This window comes from Scyliorhinus canicula, chromosome 20 (assembly GCF_902713615.1).
Source record: "Scyliorhinus canicula chromosome 20, sScyCan1.1, whole genome shotgun sequence".
In the NCBI taxonomy this organism is placed as follows: Eukaryota; Metazoa; Chordata; class Chondrichthyes; order Carcharhiniformes; family Scyliorhinidae; genus Scyliorhinus; species Scyliorhinus canicula.
In genome coordinates, this window is record NC_052165.1 from 38,537,625 (window position 1) to 38,550,265 (window position 12,641).

General features: G+C 44.4%; 1 protein-coding gene across 14 annotated transcripts in view; it reads left to right on the plus strand.

The window, feature by feature from the left end:
- Nucleotides 1-12,641, plus strand: part of cep290 (centrosomal protein 290) — a 190,026-nt gene that overhangs the window by 99,793 nt on the left and 77,592 nt on the right. For all 14 annotated transcript variants that reach the window (XR_005458314.1, XM_038780396.1, XM_038780387.1 and 11 more), the window contains 5 exons: nucleotides 739-841; nucleotides 3,098-3,328; nucleotides 5,741-5,914; nucleotides 7,066-7,177; nucleotides 9,648-9,853. Coding sequence is in view for 13 of the 14 variants with exons in the window: in XM_038780396.1 (XP_038636324.1) it covers nucleotides 739-841; nucleotides 3,098-3,328; nucleotides 5,741-5,914; nucleotides 7,066-7,177; nucleotides 9,648-9,853 (826 nt within the window). In the remaining variant the exon portion in view is untranslated. The remainder of the gene's footprint in view (nucleotides 1-738; nucleotides 842-3,097; nucleotides 3,329-5,740; nucleotides 5,915-7,065; nucleotides 7,178-9,647; nucleotides 9,854-12,641) is intronic.

A 12,641-nucleotide genomic window follows, 5' to 3' on the forward strand; every position in this document is an offset into this window, starting at 1 on the left:
AATTGTTTCTCAATGTACAGATCATTATCTAATTCTGAAATTGTGCTCAGCATGATTGATTGTTCTGAAACAGTATTGGTTATTTTATTCTTTTAATGGAAATCAAGACATTAGAGTCCACCAATTAAGATAATGGTTTTGAAAACTGGAAATGAACCCCATTATTGTCTCAAAATGTTGCTAATACCACCACAACTAAATTTCTGCTCAGAGACTCGCAGTGACAATGGAGCCAAATGAATTCACTCCACTGTTATTTCTTCTGACCTTGCCTGACTGGACCAGTAATCTGTATCCCTTTCTGAGATGAATCACTCAGTGGCAGTGTCTCTTCAGTGCTTCCTTAGTCTTTTCTGGCATCTTAGTTAGGGGCTAGCCCTAAAGGAGATACCACTACATGGGAAAAATATGCACCTGGAAAGATGGTTTTCCCAGCAGTTGGTCCTGACGACTCACCCGGGATCTCTCTATGACGCCCTGGGAACCTCACTTCAATCGGCATGCTTAACCTATTCTCACTAGCCAAGGAGTAATAGCCAAACAGTTGTCAAATTCTAGGCCTCTGAATTACGGAGGATGTGAAAGATAATTTATGCCAAGTTATTCTTTGCCTGAATAACCAATGGCTGCATTCACCACTTGAGAACAAAAGCAGGAGCAATAATCTTTTTGTCAGCGCAAACCACCCTGACGCTATTCCTAACTTACAAATACTAACTGTGATATTCTTATGTTCAGTGAAAGGGAATCCTGGCAGAAAGATATTCAAAAAATTGAAGAAGAAAAGAAAAAACTTAATGATTTAAAGGAACAGGATCAAGTAAAAATTGAAGAATACAATGTAAGTGTTATACAAATTGCGAAAATAATTGTCTGACAGCACAACTTCAGTATTGCTGAAAAAATGCATTTTGTCAAAGCTTTTCGTAATCCCAAGAATACCAATACTGGGAAAACAACAACTTTATACTTTGAGAAGAGTGTGCTGATTCATTGGCAAGTGGACTCTGATTGGTAGAGGCATTGCCATCGGGAAGGCACCAGTAACTGGTGACTGACCACTAACTTGTCAAGAATTGTTTGAAAATTTAAACAGGCAGCTTGACTCTGATTGACCCTGAGGAATGAACCAACAAATAGCTGAGACTTATTTTGTTGAGCTGAAACAGGGATATTGTGTGCACATGTTCTTTCAATCTGCAAAAAACAGGGCCCTGTGCATCTATGATGTGGAGATGAGGCGTTGGACTGGGGTGGGCACAGTAAGAAGTCTTACAACACCAGGTTAAAGTCCAACAGGTTTGTTTCAAATCACTAGCTTTCGGCGCGCAGCTCCTTCATCAGGTGAGTGAAGAGGCAGGTTCCACAAATCCATACATAGGCAAAGTCAATACTGCAAGATGATACTATGAATGTCTTTGCAGGTAATTAAGTCTTTACTGGTTCAGACAGTGCGGCTGGAGAAAGGGATAATCACAGGTTAAAGAGGTGTGAAGCCAGGACAGTTGGTAGGATTTTGCAAGCCCAGGCCAGATGGTGGGGGGTTAATGCTTGCCCGAAGATCAGACAATCTCCAGGCAGGAATGTTCCCTTCCAGTCGGGGAATGATTCTGAAGTCAAGGGCCTTTGATCTTCGGGTAAGCATTCTCCAAGGTAGCCTTCGGGACGCACAACAACGTAGAATCGCCGAGCAGAAACTGATAGCCAAGTTCCGAATGTATGAATATGGCCACAACTGGGACCTTGGATTCATGTCTTATTTCATTCAAACCCCACCATCCGGCTCAATACTCAAATTAATAAAGCTACTGAAGACACAGATATAAAAAATATTCAAAAAGACTGAGGATTGTTGGCTGTTCACTCAAGAAAGTTTGAAAGGAAAGGACGTGATGCTTCAGTTTTGCAAGGGCTGGGTCAGACTCCATCAGGGATTCCATTTTAGGCTCTAAACTGCAGGAAAGATAGTCTATCCTTGGTTCAGTTAAGATTCACGAGAATCTTGCCGGTCCTAAAGGATTACATTTTGAGTACAGGTTCCTAAACTTGGCTTCTATTCTCTTGAAGTTAGAAGATTGAGGTGTGTTTAAAATGGATGAAGGATTTTGGGCGGGATTCTCCCCTAACCGGCGGGGTGGGCTGTACCGGCACCGAGGAGTGGCGTGAACCACTCCGGTGTCGGGCCGCCCACAAGATGCGGAATCCTCCACACCTTCAGGGGCTAGGCTGGCGCAGGTGGGGTTGGTGCCACGCCAACCGGCGTCAAAGGGCCTCCGCCGGCCGGCGCGAGTTGGCGCATACGCGGGAGCGCCAGGCGTCATCCCAGCTCATGCGCAGTGGGTTTCTTCTCCGCGCCAGCCATGGTGGACCATCACACCGGCCAGCGCGGAGGGAAAGAGTGCCCCCATGGCACAGGCACGACCGCAGATCGGTGGGCCCCGATCGCGGGCCACGCAAACCGTGCCCCCCCCCCCCCCACCTGGGGCCTGTTTCCCCCCCCCCCCAAAGACTCCACAGGCTGCCTGCAGAGCTAGGTCCCGCCTGTACGGACCTGGTCTAATTTACGCCGGCCGGTCCAGCCGAAAACGGGCGGCCACTTGGCCTATCGCGGGGCGGAGAATCACTTGGGGGGGGGGGGGGCGGCGGGGCAGGATTCACGCCACCTCCTGGTGATTCTCCGGCCCGGCGGGGGTCGGAGAACCCGCCCTTTATATGTTGATGCAGAGAAACTATTTTTGTCTGTGGTGGGAAACCAAAACACATCTCCTTCACATTAAAACTAGGCAGTCAAGGAGTGATATTAGTATATAGATCACCACACCACCAGGAAAATTAAAAATTGTTTAACAGATCAGCCCCAAGTATATTAGTGTGGAAATTAATGTTTTTTGGGCTCCACACAAGCATCTGTGGCCACAAAATAACTGGCAGAAAGCCCAATATCAAGAGCACCTCAGACTGTAGCATTCTGACACAGAATAAGTGTCTTGTGCCCTGGGCACACCTGAACCTTTAAGCAATTTGTTTCAGTTTCTATCACTAGGAAATTATGAACCATATTGTGTGACTTTGTAACTTTTCTCCACTTCTAACTTAGCAACTGCTGGAAACACTTCAAATGGATCCTGATGAAATCAAGAAAAAGCTTGCTGGGATTACTAGCAAATTTACTGTGCTGCGAGTTAATGAAAGCTCCCTAACGAGGCGCTACACAACCCTGCTGGAAATGGAACAGCACCTAAGGAAAGAAAATAACAAACTCAAGAATGAAATAATAGCCATGGAGACAGCTGTTGGTGAAAGAATTGGATACCTGCAGAGATTCAAGGCAAGGACCTATTAAAAGGCAGAAGGGAAATAAAGTGGAAGCTGATTCCTTGGACTTTTCTCCAATGTAAATATGTAGGTTTTTGCAGTTGGTGACCAGAGCACAAACCTAGTTTTATAAATTTAGGTCTGCCACGATATCTTCTCAGGTGCTGTGGCACTATTCGCTTTTTATAATTGGTTGGAGTGTTTTATTCACACTACCCTATAGCTACTTACGCACCATTCTCACATGGGGGTGTAACACTGCTATCTTCTGAACCTAATATTCGTGTTCCAAGTTGGACCCAACAAACATGATGAGATAAGGGAAGATGAATTTTTAATTTGCTTAATTTCATATTGCAAGCCTGCAGTAATTATCAAACTAATTTCATTCAATTGGTGCAACTTCTCCTTACATTATAGTACAAATAAGGAATGCCGTGGTTTCCCACATCATTGAGTCATCTTACTTGAGTTAAATGAGAGGACTCCCTCCTGGTTTTGGTTAAAGGCCTCGCAGCCTCCCCCCTTTTAAAAAGAAAACCGGCTGACTGCCTTATCTGCAGTCTATCTACCTTTATTCAATCACAGCGCAATCAGACAATTTGTTAAATGTTTTCCAATTGCTGAGTGAATTGCTTATTATTGACAATGTCAAGAAAAATCATCAAAGCAAACGCATTAACATATAAACTACCTATGGCGTAGAACATAGAACAGTACAGCAAAGAACAGGCCCTTCGGCCCTCGATGTTGTGCCGAGCTTTGTCCGAAACCAAGATCAAGCTATCCCTCAGGATCCAACCTATCAAGTACTGAAATAATCATATTAAGAAGAGCCTTTATAGCTTATTAATTGTCAACTTCACTTTGGGCCTTTGATGTAAGACATAAGATATAGAAGCAAAATTAGGCCATTCAACCCATTGAGTCTGCTCTGCCATTCAATCATGGATGATTTTCCTGCCTTCTCCACATAACCCCTGATCCTGTCATTAATCAAGAACCTATCTATCTCTGTCGTAAAGACTCCGGGGGCGATTCACTGAGGCCCGCGCCGGAGAATTGCCGCAACTGGGCCACAACGCCCCGACGCGGTGCGCAATTCTCCGAGGTGCGGAGAATCGGCGCCATTTGCGCCGGCGTGTTTGGAACAGCACCGGCTGCGGGCCGCTGGAATCGGCGGGGCTGCCGATTCGCCGGCCCGCTTGGGCCAAGCGGCCGCGCCAATACGACAGAGTCCCGCCGGCACCGTTCACTCCTGGTCGCTGCCGGCGGGAATTCTGCGGGAAGGGTCGGGACGCGGCCTGTGTTGGGGGGTTGGGAGGGGGGCTCCTTCACCAGGGGGGGCCTCCGATCGGCGGGCTGACCTCTTTCCCCCCCCCTCCCTCTCCGGGCCTACTTCCTGGCGCGGCCGGCCCCTGAACCCATGTTGGTCAGGGCCGGCGTGCAAAAGAAGTCCCCCGCGCATGCGCAGGTTGGCGCGGCCCAACTGCGCATGCGCGGATTAGCACGGCACCCGTTTGGCACCGCGTAAGGAGGCTGGAGCGGTGTGAACCCCCCTGTGGGGGCCAGAATCTGTCGTGCCCGGGCCAGGTTCGCACCGTCGTGAAACGCGACGCCTTTCACTGCGGCCCGAACATTTGGGCCCAATATTGGAAAATCGCCCCCTCCGTGATTTAGCCTCCACAGCCTTCTGCAGCAAGGGGTTCGACAGATTTACCACCCTCTGGCTGAATAAATGCTCCTCATCACAGTTTTAAAGGATCATCTCTTCAGTCTGAGGCTGTGCCCTTGGGTTCTAGTTTTACCTACTCGTGGGAACATCCTCTTCACCTCCACTCTATCTAGGCCTCTCAATATCCTGTAAATTTCAATAATATTCCCCCTCATCCTTCTAAACTCCAATGAGTACAGTCACAGAGTCCTCAACTGCTCCTCATATGACAAGCTCTTCATTTCAGGGATCATTCTTGTGAATTCCTCTGGAACCTTTCCAAGGCCAGCACGTCCTTAGATATGGTGCCCAAAACTGCAAACAATGATCACAAATGGAGTCTGACCAGAGCCTTATACAGCCTCAGAAGTACATCCCTGCTCTTGTGGTCTAGCCCTCTCGACATGAATGCTAACATTGTATTTGCCTTCCTAACTGCCGACTGAACCTGCATCTTCACCTTAAGAAAATCTTAAACTAGGCTCTTAAGTCCCTTTGTGCTTCTGATTTCCTCAGTGTTTTCCCATTTAGAAGATCATCTATGCCTCCATTCCTCTTACCAAACTGCATAGCCCCACACTTTTCCACCTTGTATTCCATCTGCCATTTCTTTGCCCGCTCTCCTAAGCACCGAGTAAATTGTAGTCTCTCACTTTGTTTCGGGCTATAACATTTGTGGTATTTATCTGTTTATTTTCAATCTATTTCTAGGACATGGCCAGTTTTAAAATTGCTGCGTTACAAAAAGCTTTGGATGAAAGTGTACCTACATCTGATCTGGAACGAGCTAACAAGCAATATAATGAACTCTCAGCTAAGTATAGGGATCTGCTGCAGAAAGACAACCTGTTAGTTCAGAAAACCACGAGTCTGGAACATTTGGAGGTAGACAAATAACTACAATTTTTAATTTGTTTTCTTGATAACTTGAGGTAAATTATTTTCACTTTTGCTCCTCAAGCATGATGGGGAAAGATGTGTGAGTGATATGGAAAAGATGTGAGTGACACAATATTCATGTCTTGAAAACATACCTTTTAGGACACTGGATCATTCCATCAATTTTTATGTGGAAATAAGTCTTAGTTGCTTTTAAAATTATTGGAACTAATGGAAAACGTCTGTGTTTGGGAAACAATTTTTCAGAAAATATTGTTTTCATCCAATTGGGTAAATTGTTGTTTAAAAGAAAATCTGGGCAGGCAGCAGATAGCCCACCTGATTTTCTTTCCATTAATTTAAGTGACTGCTCCCAGTATGCAATGCCTGCCGTCTGATTTTCCTCTTTGCATTCGCAGGTAACTAGTGTATTGTATTCAGTTCCGGTCACCGCACTTTAGAAAAGATGCAAGGGAGTGCAGAGGAGATGTATTGGAATGGTTTCAGTGATGATGGAGTTTAGCTACAAGGTTAGGTTGGTGAAGCTGGGGTTGTTCTCCTTGGAGTAAAGGAGAGTGAGGAGAGATTTGATAGAGGTGCACAAGATAATGCCAGGTTTAGATAAGGTAGACAAAGAAAAGCTGTTCGCATTAGCTGATGGGACAAGAAGTAGTGACCCATTTTAAGGTTCTAGGCAAGAATTGCAGGGCATACATGTGGCAGGACATTTTTATGCAGCGAGCGGTAATAACCTGGAACCCACTGCTCTCCAGTGTGGTAGAATCGAAGAAAATGGGTGATCCCAAAGCAAATTGGATAGGCACTTGAGGAAAATAAAGTTGCGGGTTAGAACAGGGGAATGGGACTGACTGGATTGCTGTACGGAGAGCTGGACAATGACTCAGTGGAGTGAATGGTCTCCTTCAGTGCCATAATTACTCTGTGATTCTAAAAAAGCACCTCAATATTGAATAACATTTCCAAAACATATCACTGTTCACAATAGACTATGAAGAAAATCGAAAGTTGTTTCCATTTTGTTTCTGGACATGCATTTAACTGTTACCTGAACAATGAACAGAGATGATAGCAATAATGAGGTCTGCAAAATAAACAAAAGGCAAGTTTAATATGCCAACAGCATGCTTTTCTTTAAGGGTGAAAATACAGTATTACATGAACAGATTACTGCCTTGAACAAGGAGCTGGAAATTACAAAGGAAAAGCTGCACACATTGGAACAAGCCTGGGAACAAATGGATAAACTAGGTAAATGGCATTTGACTGTGACAGACCTAAATTATTTTAAACACTTGGATAAATATCTGTACTGTTAGTGCATTATGTGTCTCCTATTTAATCTGATGCCTTTTGTTTAATAGTTTATGTTGCTGCAAGACATTGAACATTTGTTTTTGAGTTGTTGGCAAACAGGAAAGACCACATATATTGTCCATCCCCAGATCCCTGAGACCCTGAAATCACTGCAATCCTGGTGGAGATGGTTCTCCCACAATGGTGCTATAGGGTTGATTGGTTCTGTACAGAGTGTATGATGAGTGAATGGATATGGATGTGCCATAGATTGGCATGGAGGTTATGAAGGGGTCCTGAGTAGGGGGTGGGGGGCATGGCATGATATGAGTTGCCTTGGATGGGGCAGGTTTTGAGGAATGAGAGTTTTATTATAACTAGATGAAGTCCAAGTATACTGAGGCGTACATTTTAAACAGCCCACCTAGGCTCCCGACAGCCCCTATAGCTGCCTCCAAACTCCTTCCAGAGGGTGTCAAACCCAACTCCTGTAATTACCTAAACCCAGCCCCCGAGAAAACAGGCTGAGCGTGGAAATATCCTGATTCCTCTGCCTTCCTTGAAGCTGAAAATCTAAACCATGGTTGTACTGCATAGCCCAACCAATGATGGAAAGGGTAGACATTGGCTAGAGGCATGAATTGATCACACTGCTCTGTCTTGGGTGATACTGAGCTTCTTGAGTCTTGCCTTGGCTGCATTTCCATCAGACATATTAAACTCAACGGTGATCCTCAGGGTCTCGATGATGATTGTGCCATTGAATATCAAGAAGAAATGGCTTTCACTTGACTCAGATTTCTTTTGGAATGAATTTATGACAAATGATGGCCAGGAAGAAAAAAAACTCTAGTCCTTCCAACTTGTCTCTTGTGATATCTTGAGTATTATATTACCTACACTCCCTATTCCATCCATTAACTATGTAATCTCCGGTGGCGCAGTGGATAGCATTGCTTCCTCACGGCGCCGAGGTCCCAAGTTTGATCCCGGCCCTGGGTCACTGTCCATGTGGCGTTTGCACATTCTCCCCCTGTTTGTGTGGGTTTCGCCCCCCACAACCCAAAGATGTGCAGGCTAGGTGTATTGGCCACGCTAAATTGCCCCTTAATTGGAGAAAATGAATTGGGTACTCTAAATTTATTTTTAAAAACCAATGTAATCTTCTGCAAGAGGTGAATAACCAAAAGAGGATCCAAGACTATTAGGCAGACAGAAAGTTGGGAAATTCTTTCCCGGGTCCCTGACATGATCAAAACTATTCAAGGTACCAGTGATAGCCATTAGTTGTCAATTATGTGGCATAAATGTTACCTGCCACTTGTCAGCTCAGGTCTGCATTTTACAAGGATCTGTTGTAGGCTGATATAAGCTACTTCATTGCAAGCAGAGCTGAACATTGTGGAATCTTCAGCTCTTGCATCCATGGATGTTATGTGACCTGGAATTCAATGGTACTGGGGAATGTGAAGTGTATTTTGGCGAGTGGTTTACTGGTAAGCAAATGTTGCTTGATGGCACTATTGATGACATCCTGAAATTGAAATGGCACTCTGAGATAATAAACTTGCAAGGCCACATGGACCGATCAGGGAACGGGGCTGACTGCATTAATGTGTGAGGAGCTAGCATGGAGCCTCCTGTTACTTGCTAATTCAATGCCATCATTATTTCCTAAATGTAGTAGAGCATTACAGGATTTTACTCTGATCCATTGATTGCAATTCACTTTATTGCAGTTGGTATGAACTTGCAAGTACTCAATGGTGTCCTAGTGTTCAGGATAGACAGCACTTACAATTTTCCAATCTGGGGGAAGTTTATAAACCTAACATTGGAAATAAGAGATTATTCCACTCCTTGAGCCTGCTCTGCCATTTAACTAGATCAGGGCTGATCTTCTATCTCGGCGCCAATTTCTCACACTATCCCCATATCTCTTGATATCTAGAAATCTAACAATCTCTGTCTTGAATATACTTCATGACTGAGCCTCCATAATCCTTTCCATCTCCGTTTTAGCTGGCCTATCTCTTATTCTGAGTCTGCGTCTAGAGATTGGGCATTAGATTTATGGGCCAAAGGCAGGTATGTGGAGCTAGCTCACAGACCAGCCATTATTTTATTAAATGGCGGGACAGGATCAAGAGGCTGAATGGCCTACTCCTTTTCCTATGAATAGAAACAATGGCAGCGTTACAGGGAAAAGGCAGGAGAATGGCACAAAGTCATAATGCTCTTTCGGAGAGCCAGTGCAGACATAACTGGCTGAATGGCCTCCTTATGTACTGTAACAATTCTGTGATTCTGGATCCCTGGTTCTAGACCCCTCAGCCAGGGGAAATGTCCTTCCTGCATCTGCCCTGTTTAGCCCTGTAAAGATTTTGTGTATTTTAATAAGATTTAAGTGTTCGACTTATTTTAGGAGGTCCCAATGCCATGGATAAAGAAACAAAAGCAATTACCAATAGTGAAATTGTGTCTATCTCCAAGAAGATTACCATGCTTGAAATGAAGGAACTAAATGAACGGCAAAGAGCAGAACATGCTCTGAAGATGTACGAACATGTGCGAAACACGCTTAAACAAATGGAAGAACGGAATTCTGAACTAGAAACAAAGTTCTCAGAAGTATGTTGCTCTTGTTTTGATTATGTGTTTGTGTGTATAAAAATAAATTCTAATGGTCTTGTTAGCTTTCTGGTTCACCATTGTAACAAATACAGAGACTACTTTATCACATTGTGTGAGAATAGATTCAGTCATTGCAGGAACAATTGGCTGAAAGATTAAATGTTTTGTAAAATGTTATGATTGCTAACAGATATTCTTTTTAAATGTGTTGGTTTTAACAAATATTAAAATTAGCTGTCGATCTGACAGGCAATTGCTTGCTGGTTCCTACAAGATTAGGAACAGACTTGTTGATTCGTAGATTTTAAAAGTGTTGCTAAATTCATTCTGGGGTTGTTCCCATTTGCTAATTTGTAGATTTTCCTACCTGAACACATTTGTTCTTTATCATGGGATGTGAACATTGGTGGCAATTAGTTGCCCATCCCTAATTGTCGATGAAATGAGTGACTTGCTCGGCCAGTTCAGGGGGCAGTTAAGAGTTAACCACATTGCTGTAGGTCAGACCAGATATGGATGGCATATTTCCTTCCCTAAAGGCCATCAATGAACCAGATGGTTTTTAATGACAATCAATGAAATCTTCATGGAACTTCAATTCCAGATTTATTAATCAAATTTAAATTCCACCAGCTGCCAGAGTGGGATTTGAACCCATGTCCCCAAAGCATTAGCCTGGGCGTCTGGATTACTAGTTCAATGACATTACCACCATCCCACCGGGGTTAGCTCTGTTCCTCCACAGATTCTGCCTGCTGAGTCTTTCCAGTGTTTTCTGTTTTTGTTTCAGATTTCCAGCATCTGCAATGTTTTGGTCTTATCAAAATATTCAAACCTTTTAAGGAAGAAATTTCCCATTTAAACAATGTTGGGAGCTGGGGTCTTCTAACCGAAGCGCCTCCCACATCCACACACCTCAGCCACTCCATCGTGGCCTGCACAATGCACTGCAAACCTGACCCCTGTGTAAAGACAAACAAATCCTCGTAAAGTTGCACATGGGTCGAGTGTGTATTTTGTGAGCTATGAAAATGCCCAGGTTTGGTTTCCCTGAGCCCCAGCAAAATTTTCAGCCCTAACAGTATGCAAAAACAGTGAAGCGAATTGAGCCCTTGTGAGTCCAGCCTTTACTGTGTAGGGAAGTAACTGGATTCCACTTGGCACTTACTGTATAATGTCATGAAGCTGGTCTGTAGTAGCACTCTTGAGTGGAAGCTCCACTCCTGACATAATCGTGGCAACACAGGTGGCCAAGGTGATTAAGAAGGCATATTGCATGCTTGCCTTCATCATCGGGCCATTGAGTACAGGAGTTGGGAAATCCTGTTGTAGCTAAATAAAACCTCGGTTAGGCCTCATTTGGCGTATTGCGTGCAGTTCTGGTCACCACGTTATCAGAAGAACCTGTAAGCATTGGAGAGAGTGCAAAGAAGGTTCACCAGGATGTTGCCTGGTCCTGAGGATTGTGGCTATGAGGAGAGGTTGAGTAAACTAGGATTGTTTTGACTGGAAAGACAGAGGCTGAGGGGAGAACTGATAGAGGTCTACAAAATTAGGAGAAGCACATACAGGGTGGATAGTCAGAGGTTTTTTCCAAGGGTGGAAGTGTCAATTTCAAGAAGGCACAAGTTCAAGGTGAGAGGGGGAAAGTTTAAGGAATGGAGCAGGGTAAGTTTTTCATGCAGAGAGCAGTTGGTGCCTGGAACGCAGTGTCAGAGGATGTGGTGGATACAGGCACATTATAACATTTAAGAAGCATCTGGAAGGGTACATGAATAGGGAGGGAATAGAGGGAAACCGACGGCACGGTAGCACGGTGGTTAACAATGTTGCCTCACAGCTCCAGGGTCCCATCGATTCCCGGCTTGGGTCATTGTCTGTGCAACGCTTGCACGTTCTCTCCTCCCCGTGTCTGCGTGGGTTTCCTCCAGGTGCTCCGGTTTCCTCCCACAGTCCAAAGATGTGAGGTTAGGTGGATTGGACATGCGAAGTTGCCCTTAATGTCCAAAAAAAGATTAGGTGGGGTTATGGGGATAGGGTGGAGGTGTGGGCTTAAGTAGGGTACTCTTTCCAAGGGCCGGTGCAGACTCGATGGCCTGAATGGCTCCTACTGCACTGTAAATTATGTGATTCTATGATTCTAAGTAAGGGTAGAAGGTTTTTTTAGTTCGGGCATCATGATCGGCACAGGCTTGGAGGGCCGAAGGGCCTGTTCCTGTGCTGTACATTGCTTTGTTCTTTATAATCCAGGCTGACACCTCAGTGCTGAGAGAGAACTGCATTGTCTGAGGTGCAATTAAACCAATACCTTGCCTATTATTTCAACTGGACATAAGATCTCATGATTCTTTTCAAAGAAGAATTGGGGAGTTGTGCGTGTCAACTGTGATTCACTTTGTAACACTCTTGCCTCTGAGTAACAAGATTTCAGATTCAAGTCCCAATCCAGGACTTGAGCACAAAAACCAAGGCTGACAGTTCTGTGCCGAGGGAGTTGATGTCTTTCAAATGAGACATTAAACCAAAATCCCAGTTGTGTGGTCAAGTGGATGTAAAATATCCCATGACACCATTTCAAATAGGAGCAGGTGAATTATGTAACGCATAATGTAACGCATTGCTGTTTAGGAAACTATGCTGTGCACAAAATGACTGCCATATGTCCCTACATTATGACTGCGTACACTTGAAAAAATTCTTAATTGGCTATAAACTGTTTTAGAACCACCTCAGATCAACATAAATGCAAGTCCTTTCCGATTATCAAGATGTGGAATGCAAAGGC